Source organism: Oreochromis aureus, linkage group 5 (assembly GCF_013358895.1).
Source record: "Oreochromis aureus strain Israel breed Guangdong linkage group 5, ZZ_aureus, whole genome shotgun sequence".
Classification (NCBI taxonomy): Eukaryota; Metazoa; Chordata; class Actinopteri; order Cichliformes; family Cichlidae; genus Oreochromis; species Oreochromis aureus.
In genome coordinates, this window is record NC_052946.1 from 15,744,525 (window position 1) to 15,764,248 (window position 19,724).

The 19,724-nt window shown below is 39.7% G+C and overlaps 2 protein-coding genes and 1 non-coding gene across 4 annotated transcripts; 1 reads left to right on the top strand and 2 right to left on the bottom strand.

Annotated features, from left to right (window-relative positions):
* Window positions 1-64: 64 nt before the first annotated feature.
* Window positions 65-13,387, bottom strand: LOC116326401 (matrix remodeling-associated protein 8-like). Of its 2 annotated transcripts, XM_031747660.2 has the most exons (12): window positions 13,116-13,385; window positions 12,527-12,553; window positions 12,137-12,442; window positions 11,269-11,370; window positions 11,044-11,177; window positions 9,435-9,614; window positions 7,157-7,298; window positions 2,996-3,154; window positions 2,878-2,902; window positions 2,700-2,785; window positions 2,538-2,609; window positions 65-2,456 (listed from the first exon to the last, which is right to left on the bottom strand). In XM_031747660.2, the coding sequence occupies exons 1-12, from the start codon at window positions 13,165-13,167 to the stop codon at window positions 2,434-2,436; spliced, it is 1,308 nt and encodes a 435-aa protein (XP_031603520.1). In that variant the 5' UTR covers window positions 13,168-13,385; the 3' UTR covers window positions 65-2,433. The 2 variants fall into 2 exon arrangements, with proteins under 2 accessions (XP_031603520.1, XP_039468399.1); XM_039612465.1 differs by lacking the exon at window positions 12,137-12,442 and having other exon boundaries at window positions 13,116-13,387.
* A 570-nt stretch (window positions 13,388-13,957) lies between these two features.
* On the bottom strand, window positions 13,958-14,029 carry trnae-uuc. The gene has a single exon. It is a non-coding gene; the product is annotated as a tRNA-Glu (tRNA).
* Window positions 14,030-14,428: 399 nt separating this feature from the next.
* psma5 (proteasome 20S subunit alpha 5) lies at window positions 14,429-18,980 on the top strand. Its single transcript, XM_031747664.2, has 10 exons — window positions 14,429-14,528; window positions 14,842-14,892; window positions 15,286-15,352; window positions 15,456-15,582; window positions 16,781-16,848; window positions 16,934-17,041; window positions 17,142-17,200; window positions 17,296-17,398; window positions 18,341-18,427; window positions 18,577-18,980. The coding sequence occupies exons 2-10, from the start codon at window positions 14,864-14,866 to the stop codon at window positions 18,652-18,654; spliced, it is 726 nt and encodes a 241-aa protein (XP_031603524.1). The 5' UTR covers window positions 14,429-14,528; window positions 14,842-14,863; the 3' UTR covers window positions 18,655-18,980.
* Window positions 18,981-19,724: the final 744 nt, after the last annotated feature.

A 19,724-nucleotide genomic window follows, 5' to 3' on the forward strand; every position in this document is an offset into this window, starting at 1 on the left:
CTCCACCACAGGACCTGGAGATTATGTTATAGGTAAAACAAACTAATGAAACTACACAGCAACACACAGTCTCTTGTCTTTCATTTTTACTGGATTAGCAGTACAGTACAACACAACAATAGGTAGTTAAATTAGTATCAAGCATGGCAAACTGAGTAACTGAGAAAAGCAAAAGCCACAGCAGATGTAACTGCAATCTTTTTACTTTTTTTTTAAAGAGTGGAGTGTTATTCACACCCAGTACTGCAAGTAGGATGGCGTCCTCCTTTTTGTCTTTAGACACTGTAATGCTGGGATTTTACTGTGTAGTAGTTAATGCAGACATTCCCAAGCTAGGGGGTGCACAACACACGACAGAAATCAAGTTGATGCCGTCAAATACAAATACAGCAAGCAACATCAGAATATTATTATATTAATAATAATAATAATAAAACCGGGGTACAAGATCTGCTCAGACGAGTGAAAGCAGAAACCCAGGAGGTTTTTAAAAGCCTAAGAACTTCTGCTCTCTGACTTCCTTTTCCATAATGGGCACTATTTGTGGGATGAACGAAGATGAAACCCAAAAATAGAAAGTGAGGTAAACATTATTCTCACACAGCGTGGAAACAATAAAATTTCACCTTCCAGATTTTTTTGTGGTTTTAACTGTAATAAAAACGCCTGCCTGTAAGTATTCGGGACATCGCAGCACCAGGAGCCACTTGGCTGAATGCAATATTTTGTTTTCACACAGTAACAGAGCAGCAGCGACAGCAGAGGATTTACAACAGCGTTGTTCAACCAGCTGGTTTGGATTTGGATTTAATTGCGCTGTTTGAAGTTGTGTGAGACAGTTGCTACACTGGTTATAACATGACTAAATCTTCATTAACTAGTCCAACAAAGGGTAAGAGAAACTGCTGTGAAACACGCCTCCTACATTCACAGAGGAAAAAAGAAGCAGGGTGATGTCCAATAAGCAAGTGTACAATAAAAAAAAATATCTGCAGCAGAGCGTGGATACAAAACATATTCTGCTTGGTGGTGAGTGAGCATACAGTTAGTCAGCGGCTACTGGACGCAGTGCAGAGTTATGGTAACACTTCAGTGGTGCTTTTGGGAGGAAAACAAGAAGAGCAAAATCAGCATAAAAAATTTTTAACTAAAGGAATAATGATTCAGGCTGGAACTTTATCTTCATCAACTCAGAAGTGAGTCAGTTCTCTGCGATCTGTGCACACATTTCTCCTTCCGTTTTTTTGCATATTTGTCACAGCTATATGTTTCAGATCATCAAACAAAGATAACCTGAATTTTTAAATGATGATTTTATTTAGTAAGGGCGAAAAAAGTGATCCAAACCCACCTGGCCCTGTATTCTCCCTCATTGTGGCACAACCAGTTATTAGGCAATCAAGTGTTTGTGATCAGTGACGGTGAGTCTTTGACACCAGTGTGGAGGAATTTTGGCCCACGCGTCTCAATCCAATTTAAGTCCTGACTTTGACTAGACCACTCCAAAACACTTTTTTAAACCAGTCAGAGGACTTGCTGGTGTGTTTTGGACCATTGTCCTGTTGCGAAAACATGAACTGATGGTCAGACGGGATTTTTAGGTAGAGAGCAGAATTAATGGTTCCATCGATTAGCCAACACTGCCACCACCATGTTCTCTTTATGAAATGCTGTTTTAGTTTTACACGACATGTAACGGGACTGAAACCTTCCAAAAAGTTCAGCTTTTGTCTCGTTAGTCCACAGAATATTTTCCAAATGTGAGATGAGACTTTGTGTTGTTTTCAGTCAGCAGTGGTTTTCTCCTTGGAGCACTCCCATGGATGCCATTTTTGCTCAGTCTTATTATTTTTTTCCCAATTGTTGAATCATGAACTCTGACTTTAACTAAGAAAAGTGAGGTCTGCAGCTCTTTAAATGTTGTTTTGTGAACTCCTGGAGTTGCCCTGAGAATTTTAGTGGGCCAGCCACTCCTAGTAAGGTTCAGCACTGGTCCAAGTTTTCTCCATTAGTGGATAATGGCTCTCACTCTGGCTCACTGGAATCCCAGTGCATTTTTGGATATTTTTTTAAAACCAATTAATAAATGAAATCACCATGTAAAAACTGGATTTTGTATTTACTCAGATTATCTTTGTCTAATAGTAAAATTTGTTTGATGGTCTAAAACATGTAAGTGTGACAAATACACAAACAAACTAAGAAATGAGGAAGGGGGATATACTTTTTCACAGCCCTGTTTGTATCTAATATCTACAATTTGGCGACACAAAACCTCAGTGTTCTTTTTCTGAATGTCACAACACAGATTTTTGCAACACTGCGTTTCTCTCTGCGGCATCGCTCCTGACAGGACAGAAGACAGGATGGAGGTGTTTCGCTTGGAGCGCAGCCTCTGGACCAGCCAGTGACTCCAGTTCAACTTCTTTTATTTCACTTAGAGAACTTCTGCATCTCTGCAAGAAAGAAAGATGGATTGAGTTTGAGGAAGAGAGTGTCAAGTGATTCATGATAGATGTTCGCATGTGTCTGCGTACCTTTGTCGAGATCAATGACTTTTGGCTGAGTTTTCACGTGGGCTTTTTCTTTCAGCAGGTTGTTCTTGTAGTCTAAACACAGAAGAAAGACCACATATAATCCCATCTGAGAGACAGACCAATATTTTTTGACACTCCACTCTTTTCTTTCTCTTAACTCACCGAATCTTCTCTCCTCCGGGCTGCACGCATTCACCTCAGTAACATCCATCTCAAACTCATCTGAGCAGCTCTGACTTCTGCTGGACCTATCACAGTGAAGAGGACACACGTGGGTTTGTGCTAAAGGTGAAGAAAGTGGTTATACGTGTGTGTGTCTGTGTGTATTGTCAGCACTCACCCCATATACGACTGAGGATACATTTCTGCAAACACAAGAACATTTAATGAGATTCAAACAAAGGGGGAAAAAAGCAGATTTTGAGTGATTCATCTGAAATCAGCCATCAGCTTCACACCTTTGGTCGTGCGTCGTCGTACGATGACGACGATGATGAGGACAACGAACGCCAGGAGCAGGAAGGAGGTGAGGACGTAGCCCAGAGGCAGGAGAAAGTGGTGCCTTTGCTCGGGCAGGATGACGGTGATGACTCGCGGTGATTCAGCCTTAGCTGTCTCTGAGCAACAGAAGAGTGGCAGCAGTCAGCATTTCTTTTTCATCTGTTCTTCATCTTTTCCCTCAAAAACAAACCGGTGTGTCATTACGTGGTTTACAGATGTAGTAAACAAGACCGGAGCTTCCATTAGAGCAGACATTACTCCTGTCGTGAGTGTCACATTGTTTTTTGTTTTGGACAGTGTACCGGCTAAAGACTGGGAGGAAAAAGAAAAAAACAGACAGATTTCTGCTGATACTCATCTTGTTGTTAGTGTTTTGTGTTTACACCATAAAGACACGCTCTCCTTGGTGGTACATCTGGTGGCATGGCTCACATGAAACCTCCTTTTTTTTTACACATGTTGTACTAGATTTCCTGCTGTACGACATGCCAAACATGTTATGGAAGTGAGAAATAATTAGTCGTCTTTTTTCGATCTCAGCGCGGTTCTGCTGAGTGTTCAGAAAGAGAGGATCAGGACAAGTCTGGTTTCATTTAGTTTCATGAGGAAAAAAAAAAAAGAGTTAAAAAAAGTGCAAGGCAAGAGGCAGCTGCAGACCTCAGACTCAACATATTAAAGCCAAAAATGAGATCCAGACTGTCATGCTCTGATTTACTTTTCCTGGCAGTAAAACACAGAAAAGCGACGAGGGCGAGAGAAGTGAAGGAAGCAGTGAGAGCCGAGGGAGAGGAAGGAGACGATGAGATGTTTCTCCAGAGGTATGCCTCACAGAATAAAGCTAGAAAAGATTTCTAACAGACATCCCAAACACAGCACATGGCCACAAAAAAGAAAACATAAAAACAAAACACATCGACGTTAAAAATCCTCTGATTTTCTTTTGTTCTGGTTTTGGGGGGAGTTGTTGTTTTTTTTCTTTTTTTTTGTTCTCTGTGTGTGGTTTTTTTTTTCCTTTTTTTTCTTTTATTTGTTTTATTGTTATCATCCTAATTTTAATGGCCTAATCTGTATTGAGATACGTCTTTGTATCGGTTGGTACTTGCTTTATTGGGCCTGATATGTCAACTTACATGTAAAAACTCTATAAATAAAGAGGGGGAAAAAAAAAAATCCTCTGATTGTTTTCTAAAGACTTTTTTCCTCCCCTGACATGAGAACATGTGTGTTTGTATTCAAACTGGCCGCAATGACGGTGCTAAAACTCCACGGATAAATAACTCTAATGGGAGGGAGGGAGGGAAAGGGTGACCTACATCTCATCGACCCCATTTTATCAACAAATTCCTTGGTCCCTTCTTGTTCTTCGTTCCTCTCTTCCTCCCTCTGTCTACCTTTCAGTTTGACTTTCTTCTTGTGTGACCAGCTGTTTTGCAGATGAGGCACGCTTCCTGTTCTTGTCCAAAAGCTGCAGAAAATGGCTCCTTTCTTTATATGTTCCCTCTAATTTTCCATGTGTCTGAGCGAACACACAAACTCCCTGAGCGGTCCCTTGGACCACTGTGAGCGACAGCAGACGTGTGCACTGTGGTCACGCCAGCATCGAATCCATCCAAGTTACATGGTTTATTAAGATAATCAAATTACAGTATTTACATTTATGTTCGACTACTTTTAATTAACTGCTTTAGCCCACTTACAATGAAAATGTAAAACAAAAATGTAGTCATTGACCTGTGTAGTATGTTAACACTATTGGAAGTAAAAATAACTTGAACTCCAATTTTGAAAACGCAACTTTCTTCTTTTTTTTAATATAAAGCTCTGACTTGTATTATGAGTCTGTGGTCTGGGAGAGAGTCCTGTAACTCTCTGTCTGCAAAATACAGTATATAATGAGCAATGTTGGGCAATTAATTATATAGTTACTTCTTCAAAAAAGTAACTCAGTTTGGCAAACAACAAAGTTTTTTGCAGCTATTTATTTTAAATGCAGCCAAGGCTTTTTTTTTTAAATAAACATTTCAAACTATTTACAGAACAATCAGCTGTTCTGCATCAAATTTGATGCCACACAAATTATTTGTGCCACTCCAAAATATAATTTCTGTCAACTATGAGATAAAGGAGAACAACAGCCTGATACCTGCAGGCCTGACAACAGGAGATGTATCACTCCTGTAACACCTGTAACATTCAGCAGCCGCCTCATTGTTCTGACACACACAACAAAACTATTGACTACACTACACACTAACTACACACTAACTACACAAGATTTGCGCTAAACGTCTCAAATCTCTCACATCTCAAAACACCGCCTTAACTCCTAAAACTTCCCCCCGTTTCTTAACAACTTGTCATATCATTTTTTGATTGGTCGACATGGTACTTTTTTCGACCAATAGGAAAGGGTGGGGGTGTTTTTGGTTTTGTTTTTGCTCACAGGCAGAGAGTGCTTTCGAGCCTTTTTTTTCTTATAAAACGTTTCTTCCCGCAGTAAATATAAACAACGATAGTATTCAGGAAGAAAACCAAACATTGCATATATTTTATATTTTAACTCTGGTTTTACGTGGCCTATCAACACAATTTAAAAACTGGTATAAGGCCCACACTTTTTCCGTCAATTGTTCCGTCTGTCCTGCTCACATCTCCTTGTACACGTTGTCATTAACGTGGCTTCACTCCACATCAGCCACGCCGCTTTGCTAGCTAAAACACGGGCACATAAGGACGCTGTCATAGCCTGTCAACGACGTTGATTGGCTGCATATATACGAATGTGAATCGCATTATTGGCTGGACTGTGGGATAAGGTGGCATCGTTCTAATCCCATACAGAAGCAGCCAGTCACTTACTGACTAACACTGCAAAACAGAATTGTTAAAGTTTTAATTTTAATTTCAATTCAGGTTAGATTTTTTTTTTGTGCGCAACGCAGATTTTCTGTGCGCAGAGACCGTGCCAGCAACGCACGTGCGCAGTTTAGAGGGAACATTGATGTGAAGGGAAAAAGTCAGGCGAGCTCATCAAAGCAGAAAAATAAGAAGGACCCGGCAGAAGGCAAACAAAAGTGGGGTAAGGAGTGAGACAAATTCTTGCTGAATGCGTGGAGAGTTGGCTCTGGTGTTGCTGCCGTGTTGGCTCAAAGTCAACACAGCAGCAGACAGCCAGAGGGCAAAACGAGAGAGATAAGAAGACATAATACTGCAGTAGACTACTGTAATGTCTGAGAGTGCAGAGGAGCAGGCAACAAAACAGATAAACCAGCACCATTCCCGTGGATAAAATCCTACTGTATTATTACAGCTCTGGGAGCGAAGGATTAATTGAGTGGGCAGATCTGGACTTCAGTCCTGTGACTGTATGCAAGAGATTCCACTGAAATGAGATCGGTCTTCTTGGCATGAACTTTAGGCACACACACACATTTACACACACAGATGGACTCAGCCACAGGCATTTCTAAAGCCCTCTCAATGATTTTCCCACATTGATACATGTGCCATTAGCAACTTTGCTTCAGTTACCTTCTGGAAAAACAAACCCATGCACCAGAAACTCTCTCATTATCGAAGAATTTGAGGTAGGCTGCTGGCAAGCCATCATGCCAAACACCCCTCCTCCTCCTCTCCACTGTGTCTTTTCTCTTTTACTGATGTCCACCCAACGAAAGAACTTTTCAGACCAGGCAAAGAGTTGAGAAATTTGTGTGGACAAAGCAATCCCTACAAAACTTCAATGTGCAACTACACACATATGTGAAATTTAGACAAAGGTGAAAAGTGGCGAGGGTGATGCTTAGAGGGTTTTGGCAGAGGTGAAGAGGCCTGGCATCAAAGAAGCTGACAGTGCAAGAAAGAAGAGGGTCTCTTCACCCACACCCTTTCTTTTTTTCTTCCTCTGCTGCTACTTCTTTTGTAGAGTGTGAGTCAGTGAATGAGGACAAAACAAGATGTGATGAGTGAAGGAAAGAGCAGATGTGTATGTTTCCCCTTCTCCTAATCGTACACATGATAGTTCAAATCCACCAGGTCATAAAACATTCTCTCTGCTAAGATACTCATGCTGACAAGAGCAGGAAGAAAGAGACTGTGTTTGTGTGTTTGTGCGTTACCCTTGTCTTCACTGGGCAGTGCTTTAGCTGGCATTGTTGGCTTAACCAGCGAAGGCTCCACTGTGACCTGAAATACTCTTCTCTCATGGAGACCACAGTAATGATGGTGGAGGTGACAGGAATACAGCCCCTGGTCTGTTGGCTGTCAGAACACAAATACATATTAAACTATATGAAAGTCAAAACACTAAAATGGGTTGTTGTTAGCAGACAGACAAATGGAAGAAAGTAAAAATGAGGTTAACTGAAAGAAGAGTGAAAAATAGGACCGAGATTGTAGAATGAAGGCAAAATTTTGCGTGGCATCATTAACCAAACTGAAATTGCAGTACAAAAGAAATCAGCTGGTTCTGAGAAGATTAGGTAGGAGGTCCTCACTCATTTTTAATGGAATGACCCTTTAGATTTTTTTACAACAAGACTTTCTTGAATAAGAGTAAATGTCATGCAAGCAGCTCTGTGATTATACAGTACTGTGCAAAAGTCTTAAGCAACCCCTCATTTCTTCATATTTTGCTAGGAAAATGTGAAACAGGTCCAGTTATTATAAATGGAGATAGAGTATATAAGACAAAAACAGTTTGTACAGTTCTAATAAGCTTGAAAGTCAATATTTAGTATGACCACCATTATTCTTCAACACAGCCTGAACTATCTAAAGAAAGCTTTTTTGGGGGTCATTTTTTAAAGTAGACTTCAGGAATAACTCTCCAGAATTTTGTTCTATTCTTGGCCACAATGATCCAACACTGTTTCAATAACGTTGAGGTCTGGGCCATGACTGATAGTGTTGCATTGGGCGTTTTTCTCTGCAGGTATGTTTTTACTGCATTGTCAGTGTGTTTAGGATAATTGTCATGCTTTCCAAATGTATTGCATCATGGATCCGGCCAATAACATCTGTGGGTCTTTGATAAGATTCCCAACACCACTGGCTAAAATGCAGCAGGAAACCATGACAGAGGCTTTACCATGTTTTACAGATGGCTGTAGATACTCACTGTTGTGCCCCTCTCCTGACCCTGTTCTTTTATAATTTGGCATACCTTAGCCTTTTCTCCCTGCTCCACCTCCTTAAAAATTGTTTCCTGACACAAATTTGGCCATGAATTAAAAGCGTCACCTGACGATGATCATGACGGTCATTACATCAGATCCAAAGTGCAATCGAAACACTGGGGTAGTCAGCTAAGGATCTTTGGGCTGTATAATGGTGACAATAACAGCTGAACCATGCTACTAAGTACAAATCACCACAAAGGGAAAAAAAATGTATGACATAATCATAACTGTGTTGGATGTTCTTATTAATATCCATCAATTCCTTGGGTACCACATGTGCAAGACTAAAAAAGCCCAGTATTGCTCAATAGACTAACAGGCAAACCTGTTTACCTTCACCACAGAGTTGAACAACAGAATTTAGCAACATCTGGGATTTGTCAAAAATACATTTGTGCAAGAGTCAGCAGTGAATTGTTGATACAAATTTTTTCAAACACCCCTTCAGTTCATGCTCTGTATGAAACAAGCTGTTTTAGCTCCTTTAAGGGCACTCTGTGAATTCAAGCAAATCCCAAATAAATTTAAACTTGCGCATCAAAATCTTCTTTTTTTAAAAGTTATTGAAGATTTTACATGTTGTACAATCATTCAATGCTGGAAACAAAGGACAGTTTAAAGAAAGCATTAAAAGCATTCATAAGTGTATGTAAACGTCTGACCACAGCTGTATGTAAGACAGAAAAAAGAAAGAAATTAGGCCCATGTTAAACACATCTGTTTTCATGCATCAGAAAACTTGTGGTATACACACAACTGATATCTGAGGGGGGAAAAGGTGTTAATTTTGAAAATATCTGCCTATTGTTTTCTGTAGCTGAACAGAAAACGGCCCCCTAAAGCTTCCCGAGCCTGTATATAAATGAAATTTTATGATTTATGAGATCTGCTTGCTATTATAACAAATGGCAATAACTGTTGCTGTTGGGTTTTTTTTAACTGCATTGGTTGCCCAACATATTGTGGTTTAAAACCTCATTTTCCCCAATGGAGCAATAAAGTTTGACTTGAAAAGAGATGCATTACTAATGAAAGTTTCATCTGTTCTGGAAACACTGTTTACATGTATACACACAAATACACGCTTTTGCAGACGCTTTTATGCCGAGAGCATTGGACCACAGATTTGTTAAAGCACAGATGAACCTCGTGAGAAATGACCCTATACCTCTTTTGTTTAAGTAGCTCTCTTTTAAAAAAGCACACACATACGCACCTGCAGGTCAGATATGGTGAGTGAGAAGTCTCCTTCAGAGAAGGCTTGATTGCTGATGTTCATCTTCCTCTGAAGGAACAGAGGTCCATAGCTCCGGTGCTCCCCAGAGGCGTACAGGTCCACAAGCCGGTCAGCTCGGTCATGGGGAATTCCTGGAGCCTGACGGTCCCAGTGAACCACCTGAAGAGCCAGATATATCAGTTAATGTACAGTTGTAGTCAGACGTTTACACATACAAATTATGATCATGAATGTGATCATAATTTTGGACTTTTAATGATTTCTTTTCCAGGGTGGAATGATTGCACAGCATACATCTTTAATGATTAAAAAAAAACAAGAACAGGGTGCACAAGTTCTGAATTGATTTAGGATTTTCTCAAATCCTCGAGTCAACACACACTTCATTCAATCTTTTAATAAGTAGTGCTGAAAGTTCTAGAATGTCTTTTAACAATGCCAGGGCCTATTAACCTCTTGTTTAACTTTTTGTTTGTGATCATGATTGATGACAACTGATAGTTTATCTTTGGCAAGATAAAAAGGATTTGTTTGGCAGCATCCATTGGACTGACCAATACTCAGAACAACAGGAAACTCCAAGGAACTCAGTGAGAATCTAACAAAGAGAACTGTAGATTCACACAAGTAAGGTCTCTTGGAGCCATTTCTAAAACAACTGCTTAATCCAAAATCATCACTTAAAACAACTTTTTGTATGTACAAGTTATTTGGATGCATTATTAATTTGCCAAGACAGTTGGCAAAGACCCAAACTTTGGGTCAGTTTGGGCAAAAACAGTTTCCCTCTGATGAGAGGAAATTTGTGAGGATGTTCTGGAACAACCCAGGAATCACCAAGCATCAAGCCTGAAATTAACTGGAAACTGCTGGAAGACCAGCATCACTGTCCACGGTGAAGTGAGTTTTAAATCAACATGTACAGAGAGGGTGCCGACCAAGAAGGAAGCTCCAAAATAAACTCTTTTTTGCAGCTGTCCATATGGACTAGCCAAATGCCTTCTGGAGAAAAATAAGACGGTCAGATGAGACAAACATTAAACTCTTTGGCTATAATGAGAAGCGGGGTGATTGAAGAGTTAAAGGTAAGGCTTTCAAACCTAAGAACATTGTACCAACTGTCAAGCACGGTGGTCGCCATCATGCTCTGGGGCTGCGTTGCTGCCAGTGGTACTGGTACATTGTACAAAGTAGATGGAATAAAGAAGGAGGACTGCCTCCAAATTCTTCAAATTCACCTCAAATCATCAGCTAAATGGTTGAAATTTGGACACAGTTTGGAGTTCCAACAGGAAAATTATCCCAAACACATCAAAACTGGTTTTTGGAATAAATAAAGTAGATTAACATTAAGCAACTGGAATGGCCTTCCCAAATTCCCGAACTCACCTCATTGAAATTTGAGCACTATGCTTAAAAGCTGTCATTAAACAAGTCATTAAACATCTATGCTGTACAATCGTTACACCCTGGAAAAACAGTTCCAAGAAATAATCCAAAGCAGATTAACCAGGACATGTACATGTCAATTGTAATGTTAAAAGCAAATCTTAGCTCTTGATCTGTCTGAGGAAACAAGTAGAAACACCTGCTGATCCTCCTCCTCGTCGCTCCAGTCTGTCCACACACTACGTCGGTTGATGCACGGCAGCACCGCAGTGCTCCCGAGCAGCACCATGTACACGGCCTTATGCCCATCCCAGTATCGCTGTACTTTACGACCTTTGTGGCAAAAACAAGTCAAAGGGGTTTGTGGATTAATACTAATGTACTTCGGCTCACATGCTGGTAGCTGGTAGAGTGTGATACATACGTGATTTAGTGACATTGAGCTGGACTCTGATTGTCTCATAGAGGTTGCAGTAGAGATGGTGGAGGTTGCAGGAGTACAGACCTCGGTCATTCATCGTCACATCTGTCATTACATGTAGAAGTACAGCAAATCAAGCATGGCCACTTAGGAAACGGAAGTGCACACTTCATATTAAAGCAAACCTTTTTCCAAAACCTTTTAGATTTAATGGCATAGTTTTTTTTTTCATTATCGGCAAAGTGATTGAGTTTATAGAGGCTTCAGATTTATTCCTTTGTGTGGCATTTATGTATTTGTGAAACCCTCGTTGACTCTGTGTTTTAGATTTGGTGTTGGATGGTAATCTATGTAAACTGGGCATTTTAGTTTTTGTTAATGAGGTAGCAATGGGGACCAGTTGCGTACTGACGGGAAATCAGAGACAAATACCGAAATAAATCACTTGAAAAAATTGCACACAGAGCTTTAATAATTTTAATGATTTTAATCATAGCCAGACCGACTGCCTCTATTAGAAGACATGGTTGCCCTGTAACAGTATAGTGGTCACACTGATGCAATTTAGCCATACCTCTGCATGGAAGAGAGGTGATAAGGGGATGATATCTGATTGTGAGGGGAGATGTGTCAGGATGCATTTGGCTTTCTACCTGTGTTAAACAAATATCTAGATGGTCTTTGATTTTAACTGCATTTCAGTGGCAATGATTCACCTTTCTTTTAAAATGTTTGTCTACATACTCTATGTGTGATCTGAAATATTTGTTATAAGAACATAAAAAGCAAAGCCACAGTGAGACACACCAACAAAGTAAAGTTGGCCAGTTACAGTTACACATGAAAGACAAAAACAGAATGTGTCTGTTACTTTTGATAACCAGGGAGAAGTTTCCATCTTTGAAGGCTGTCGGGTTGAGACCAACCCTGCCCAGATTGTAGGAGTTGTACATCCTCTGTTCTCCTGCCGAGAACATGTCCAGCACCCTCTCCATGGCGTAGTCCGGATAAGCCCTGTACATATCCCAGTGGATTACCCTCTGCCTGTCTCTCACCCTGTCCCTGGTCCACACCATCCGGCTGCTCACACACTGCAGCACCAGCTTCGAACCAGCAGGGGAGCTCACATTATAACCTGCCACAACTATGCTGCTGCTGCTCTCAGCCTGACATGACACTGACAAAGGACAGACAGGGTGCAGCATTTTTAGTACTCATGGACACATAGATCACATGTGCACACACACAAGGAGAAACCTACCTGCAGTGAAGAAGCAGGCCACAGGGACTGGAAAAACAAAACAAAAAAACAGTAGAAATAAGCAAACGGGTTAATCACTTAAACAGGTATTCAGACAAAATCTGTAGCTCCCTGCATCTGAAAATGCATATGTGTGTGTGTGTGTGTGTGTGTGTGTGTAGGCAATTTACTGCAGGTGTAAACAAATATATATTCCTATCTGGAAACACTCTTGGGCTTTGTTTTTGTACTGTGCAGTTAGGCCTGATTGAGATTGGCCCTCACTCAGTGTTTCTCATCTCCGAGAATGTATATAACGCAGAATGTATCTGCGTTATAAGTGTGGACGGAAGTCTGGTTTTAAAATCAGCCCAGAAAAATACATCAATCTACCTTAACGACACTAGAAACAAACAAACAAATCTTTAAAACGTTCTTTCACCTCAGGAAAAAAAGGAAAAAAGAGGAAAAGTTACTTAGTAAAATATATTTTTCATTTCTTTAGAGTGGAGAATCTGAGCCCAACTTCTAAAATACTTTAACTCACGAATGCAAAGTCTATCCACGCTTGCAACAAAAGCAAAACAGTGCTTCACTCCAGCCTACTTACTGTGGATCAAGAGGAGAGTCTGAAAAATGATGTCGTCCCTCTTGGTTTTCATCTTTTCAGTTTTAAGCCGATAAGTCTGTGTTCTGCACCTGGCAGTCCGCCCTGAGCATGAGAAAATACGTCCAGCCTGTCTGTTCGCAACAACAACCCGTCAAGGTTAGTCACATTCCAGAGTTTGGAGAGATCTTCGCTGCCACAGCACCAAGTTAGAGCCCAACACAGAACCAAAACAGGGCCGAACGGAACTGAATCCAGCCGAGAAATGAAACCCGACACCGCCAAGTAAACCTCCTCTCACAAACCCCCGACTTATTAGCCTACAATAAAAAATCTCAAGAGAGACATTTGTTTTTACACTTAAAGATAACATTCTCTTACTTTTCCACTAAATTGTGTTAATAGCTGTACATCATTACTTTTGCAGTGGTGGCATATTGGTATTCGTATTACAGCACATTTCAAAAGCCACACTGCTTAAATTCCGCTTAATTTCGGCATTTTTCCAGGAGCACTCAGTAAGCCAAACAATCATTTCCAAGAGCATAGCAGATAACTTAACCACTAATCTCGATACGTTTAAAGTGCTGTATTGACTGTAAATTGGAATATTTTATATTTTGGGGTATTTAACCGGATGAAGAAATCAGACACATCACCAGGTCATCATCTCTTCTAATTCAGCTCAATGACGACACCCAGCGGTTGGTTCCCCTCTCAAGAGGCCACAATAATTTTGTAAATTATACCATGTTTTGGAGCCTGGTGTGCCTTTTTGCCACTACGAAGGCCAAGTTCGACATTCTCGTGAATGACATTAAAATCCCATTGTCACAAAAGAGTCGTTCCCATACCGGGAGTCGAACCCGGGCCGCCTGGGTGAAAACCAGGAATCCTAACCGCTAGACCATATGGGACACCGTGCTCATAAATCGTGTAATGTTACATAATACACGTACGTAAACGCATGGCATCCAACGATGATTACCTATGTCTGTTTTTGTTAAGTTGTATTCTTGTTATTCTGACTTGCACGAATTGGAACAATTATTTGTCTTCAGTAGATTTCATTAACAATTTGTCTTCAGACAAAAAGAAAAATTATGATTGTAGGAAACAACATCGTGTTTTCAGGCAACATTACCCAGCTTTATTTTTCCTCATTTTTCACAAATACCAGTATTATAATGTGCTTTCTTGTTTTTGAATTTTACAAGTAAAAAAAATAATAACAACCACAAAATCAAAAGCTTTTTATTTCAGAGTACATAAATAAAGTTAATTTAATGAAGCATATTTTGACTTGGAAACGCGGAACGTTGGTTAGGGAATTACTAACAACCGGCGCGTTTGGATGTAACACACCTAACGCTTCCTCTGAAACAAGCGAACTCATTGAAGGGTTTTTGGCTGAAGGTAAACGAGCCGAGCAAGTGAAGTTATTTTGAATAATACCGGGAAATTGTACACATATATTTCCCCGGACATTGTTAAACTGATGGAATTTTGATGTTTGATGTATATTTGTGTCTAATATGCAGTTAATTGTGTAATTGGTTGCGCTGTTAGCTAGCACGCCTGCTCGGTATCACCGCTAACTGCAGCTAGCAGATAACCCGGTGTCACAGCAAACTTGAAACCAAGAACTAGAATCAGCTCTCAATATTTGCTTTAACTCGTTGGTACTGTGCAGAAATCTTACACAAATAACGCATCTACCTTTTTCTAGGTCCTGCGTTTAACGTTATAAGATGTTTTTGACCAGATCGGAATATGACAGGTAGGTGAAGCACAAACTGCTTTGTCATTTATTGAGCGCTTAACAGAGGGAAATGAACAAACGAACGAGAGCACACAGGTGTTTTATTGTCTACCCGAGAAAGAAAGCCCGGTTAGACGCCTAAAGAAAATACAGAAAATGCTGATTTCGTGAAACACTTATTGTAACGGTGTCTCTACAGCTTGTATCAGCTAGCAGCTAATAATCAATGTTAGGAAAAAGTTGGTTCGCTTTCACTTTCGGTATGCCATCTTTTTCAAGCTGAGCGTTTATTTACTTTGCTGTTATAAGGGAATAGAGGTGCAAATAATAATAGTGAAAAATAACTTTTACAGCTATCTTTAATATATTAATCGTTGCTAAAAGTTCTAAACATTAATTTCTGTTTTCCAGAGGTGTGAACACATTTTCTCCTGAGGGAAGATTGTTCCAGGTTGAATATGCCATAGAGGCAATAAAAGTGAGTACTTCACAGGAATCTTTAACCATGTATGCACGGTTAATAAACAAAGTGATTATATTCAAGCTCATCTATTTTCTTTGGCCTGGCTTTGCTCTTCTAGTTGGGCTCCACAGCCATCGGTATCCAGACATCAGAAGGGGTATGTCTGGCTGTGGAGAAGAGGATCACCTCTCCCCTGATGGAGCCCAACAGCATTGAGAAGATTGTGGAGATTGATTGTCACATTGGTAAGTGGAAATGGACCGTGACAAAGGATTAAGGCTTTTGTTGACATAATATTACTGGCTGTTTTTTGTAATGAGATAAGATATCCAGTCAGCTAAACTAGTTAATTGATTCTTCGATTAAAATTGGACTTGAAATGCATGTTATTGTTTTTGTTTTTTAACATAGAAATCCAGTGCAATATTGTTAAAGAAAAGGAAAAGCAAAAATTTTTGTTATTTTCTTTTTAGCCCAGAGAATATTATTATTAATTGTATGTACACTTCAATTTTCAAAAAACTTTATTCCCTTACAAAAAGAGAAACATGGACAAAAGAAACTGAAACCGTCTAGATCAATAGATTGAAACAACCTAAAGAGTCATTCCATGTGAATTCACTAAATTTAAGAAAAAAAGATTTCAGCCAGACCCTCTCTGATTTACTTCAGAGCACTGATTTTAAATATTTTTGCAATTAAATCAGAGCCATTTTAGCCAAGCATTGCTTAAACCAAATATTATTAGATTTAGTTTTTTGGCTGATATAGTTTGTGTGACAATATAGACCAAATTAAAGCTGTTTATGAAATTGTTTTTGAAAGCATCATCTCTTTATTATTTGGTCCCTTTGCAAGACTGTAAAGCAGAAAATAGATAAATAAAAACATTTTAAGTGAACAAAGTGCCATTAATAGTACTTTAAACCAGAGAATGTCACTGGGCTACTCCATGTAAAGATTGGTGAAAATATCTTAAAGTTCTGTCTTTGGTTTTTTTTTGTCAAATATTTTGTGATTGTGTGTGTGTTGTTTTTTGTTTTGGTTTGAGGTTTTTTTGTGTTTTGTTTTGGGTTGTTTTCGCAGCCCTCTGTTTAAGGGAGAGTATTCATCTTAAAAAAACACCTCGAGAAATGATTCTCTTTCCTTTGCTCCAGCTAAAACTCTTTGGTATAAGTGGCTTAAATTAGTCAGAACATTGTCACGCAAAGCTAAGCAAATCAAGTCCTTGACTTTAACTTTCACACTGTTGTTGTAGCCGTTTCAGACAAATGTTAATCAGTGCATTGGTCACATCCACATTCTTGCACAGTAAATCTTTCCTTTGGATTACACGAAATTTCATCACGTTTGTCTCACTTTGATGATGAAGAGTCTTGCTTTAGGCCACAGCCTGTGAAAGATATATGCAGGTTTTTAGTTTTCTTTCTTTTCACGTCTTAGGCTGTGCCATGAGCGGCTTGATAGCTGATGCCAAGACTCTTATCGACAAAGCAAGAGTGGAAACACAGGTATGATTTCAGAGCACAGCGCTGTATAAGGCGTATTTAGAGTGCTGTGTTTATCTGCGGTTAACCTGTATGCGCTCTGTTTCAGAACCACTGGTTCACTTACAATGAGACGATGACAGTGGAGAGTGTGACTCAGGCTGTGTCCAACCTGGCGCTGCAGTTTGGGGAGGAAGATGCAGACCCTGGTGCCATGGTGAGTCACTCAGCCAGTGTTTGTGCTTTCATTTTGAGATGCAGACCAAAAAAGGTTTGATGTTTAACTTCTATTTGTGTCTTTACTTTGTTTTAAACAGAGTCGACCTTTCGGTGTTGCGCTTCTGTTTGGGGGAGTTGATGAAAAAGGACCTCAGCTGTATGTCAACATAATTGTTTATATTTTAAAATTTAAGGGATATTTGCTTGCTTTGCTTAAACACATGTATCTTTTTTTGTGTGTGTGTAATACAGGTATCACATGGACCCATCAGGAACTTTTGTGCAGTGTGATGCTCGGGCCATCGGTTCTGCATCTGAGGGAGCACAGAGCTCTCTGCAAGAGGTCTACCACAAGGTAATAACAGCCATGATACCATAGCATTGTACCAACAATATGCCTGCATTACACGCTGTGTAATTCACTCATGTTATCCAGTTAAGTATGGTACTCCCGTGCTTTCCTCACACTCCCATGTCATGCTGGTACACAGCCTGCTTCAGTGGTCAGATTGAGTCCACTTAGCTGGTACAAGACAAGTTAGAGCTGATGAGGATATTTCATATCAGTGTCTCAACTTCCATCACTCTGTTGCTACAAACATACAAATAGTTTTCTTGGACATTTGTCCAAGATGGGAAACCAGAAGTTCCTAAAAAAAAAAAAAAAAAGTAAAAAAAGCACACTCTTAAGCTGCTTTGGCCACAGCACCCAAGAAATGTAGAAAAAAAACCCCTGTCTCAGCTTCCCAAAGCTTCAGCTGAAACATTTAAAACAAAATTTCTGGAGATGCCACATCTGTCTGTCTGCACTCGTCCACTAAACAGTGATGCAGTTCCTGGTTTGTGGAATAACCATAAACTTGTGGCTGGGATGAATGATCGCTGTGCTGACTAATTTAGGTTTTGGTTAAGCGACGTTTAATGAACATGAAATAAATCAGTCAGCACAGAGAAATATTGAAAAACGTTGACAGACATATTTTAGACATTTATGTCTGGTATTAAATGGTCATAAATGGCGAGAACATAGATTTTGTGTGTTCTACTTTTGTATACTATACTCACAGGCATTTATAATTTAATATATGGCTTAGCTGGCAAGGGACAGTTTAAAATATGGCCCACGCCTTAAAGAGTTACAGGGAAGGTTTGACTCAGATCATTTAGCATTTTGAATTTTGAAGGCAGAATTTCTCCGTGATGGATAGGTGTATGTTGTCAAAACTATGGATATGCAAATTTGCAGATTTGAATAGTTTTGTTTTTTTGTCCTTCCCTGTCTCTGGAAATCTGACAGTCCATGACATTAAAAGAAGCCATCAAGTCATCTCTCACCATTCTGAAGCAGGTGATGGAGGAGAAGCTCAACGCCACCAACATTGAGGTTTGTCCCACTCTGATACTTGATGCCAGAAGGTTGTATCTGTCCATTTGCAACCAAATAAGCTGTGTTATTTGGACTTAAGTTGCAAAGACCTGCTGGTGTCTAAATGGTTGGTTTTTACAGACTTTCTTAATCTGTCTCCTCTGCAGCTGGCAACAGTAGAGCCTGGTAAGACCTTCCACATGTATTCCAAAGAGGAGCTGGAGGAGGTAATCAAGGACATCTAGAGCAGGAAAGACTTGGTCTCGGTTTCAGTTCTGGGCACGAGGGAAGAGGGTGTGAAAGCGCACCTGGGCCCAATGTCACAAAGCAGCCACAACTTTCTATCCGTACATTCTCATTATTTGCTGCATTCAAAATTTTTGGATTGCAGAAGCAGTTTCTATATACGATCCAATAATTTTTCTTTACGTCTCTCAGTATCTGTACGTGTCTGTACAGGAGTCTGACCGGGACTTATAACTGAGTGGCAAGGGGGAAAAATGTGGGGGAGGAGTGGGAGGGGTATTTTTGTTACGAATCAGTACTACAATTAAACTGTTGTATTCAGAAAGTTGCCGACTCTTTGCAGTTTTTGTTTTTCTTGTCTTTCAACTATGGTATTTCAATAATATCTAATTCGTATTAGTAAACCGTATTGCAAATGCAGCGTAACTGGTGTAGTTTTGTGCTCATGATACCGTGCACATGTTAGCAAAAACTAAATTTAAGGTGTCATCCTTTGTCAAAAAGGCCTGTTTATATACACAGTCTCCCATTTTCAGAGGCTCAGAATTAACTGAACAATTGACAAGCGCTTTCATGACCAGGTTAGGCCTGCTCCCTTATTTGATGAGAAGTAATGCAGATGTAATGTCTTAAATTTATTCAAAGTATTGAATTTGTGTTTCATAACTTTTCACTAATATAAGTGAGGGATTCCATGACTAGGCTGAAAATCCAAAATAAACTGATGAGAGAGAGCAAAAAAACCTTTGGAGCAGCCAAATCAGCAGTCTGTTTTATTATTTACAAGAAGGAATCCACTGATCAGTTCAGCAGGAACAGATTGAAAGGATTGAAAGAATTGAAAGGATTATAGAATTATTTCCATTGTTTAAGAAAAATAACTTTACGAGTCAAGGACAAGCGCATCACTGTCAAGATCTGCAATCATGTCTTTATGATTAGAGAAAGAGTTTACAACAAGATGCAAAATGCTGATTATAAAAACAGGAAGGCTGGAGAAGACTTTTCTAGAAAGAGCCTGGCCAGTTCTGGAAGAAAGTCTTTGGACAGATGATTTTACCAGAATATT

What these genes read in the sequence shown, in the direction of transcription:
- psma5 (XM_031747664.2), top strand. Translation starts at nt 14,864, where the DNA reads ATGTTTTTGACCAGATCGGAATATGACAG. An exon ending in ATGCCATAGAGGCAATAAAA is followed by an intron (nt 15,353 to 15,455) that starts GTGAGTACTTCA and finishes TTGCTCTTCTAG; the next exon opens with TTGGGCTCCACAGCCATCGG. An exon ending in AAGCAAGAGTGGAAACACAG is followed by an intron (nt 16,849 to 16,933) that starts GTATGATTTCAG and finishes GCTCTGTTTCAG; the next exon opens with AACCACTGGTTCACTTACAA.
- LOC116326401 (XM_031747660.2), bottom strand. Translation starts at nt 13,167, where the DNA reads ATGAAAACCAAGAGGGACGACATCATTTTTCAGACTCTCCTCTTGATC. An exon ending in ACTGCCCAGTGAAGACAAGG is followed by an intron (nt 3,155 to 7,156) that starts GTAACGCACAAA and finishes TCTGTTGCTCAG; the next exon opens with AGACAGCTAAGGCTGAATCA. An exon ending in TATCCTCAGTCGTATATGGG is followed by an intron (nt 2,786 to 2,877) that starts GTGAGTGCTGAC and finishes TCACTGTGATAG; the next exon opens with GTCCAGCAGAAGTCAGAGCT.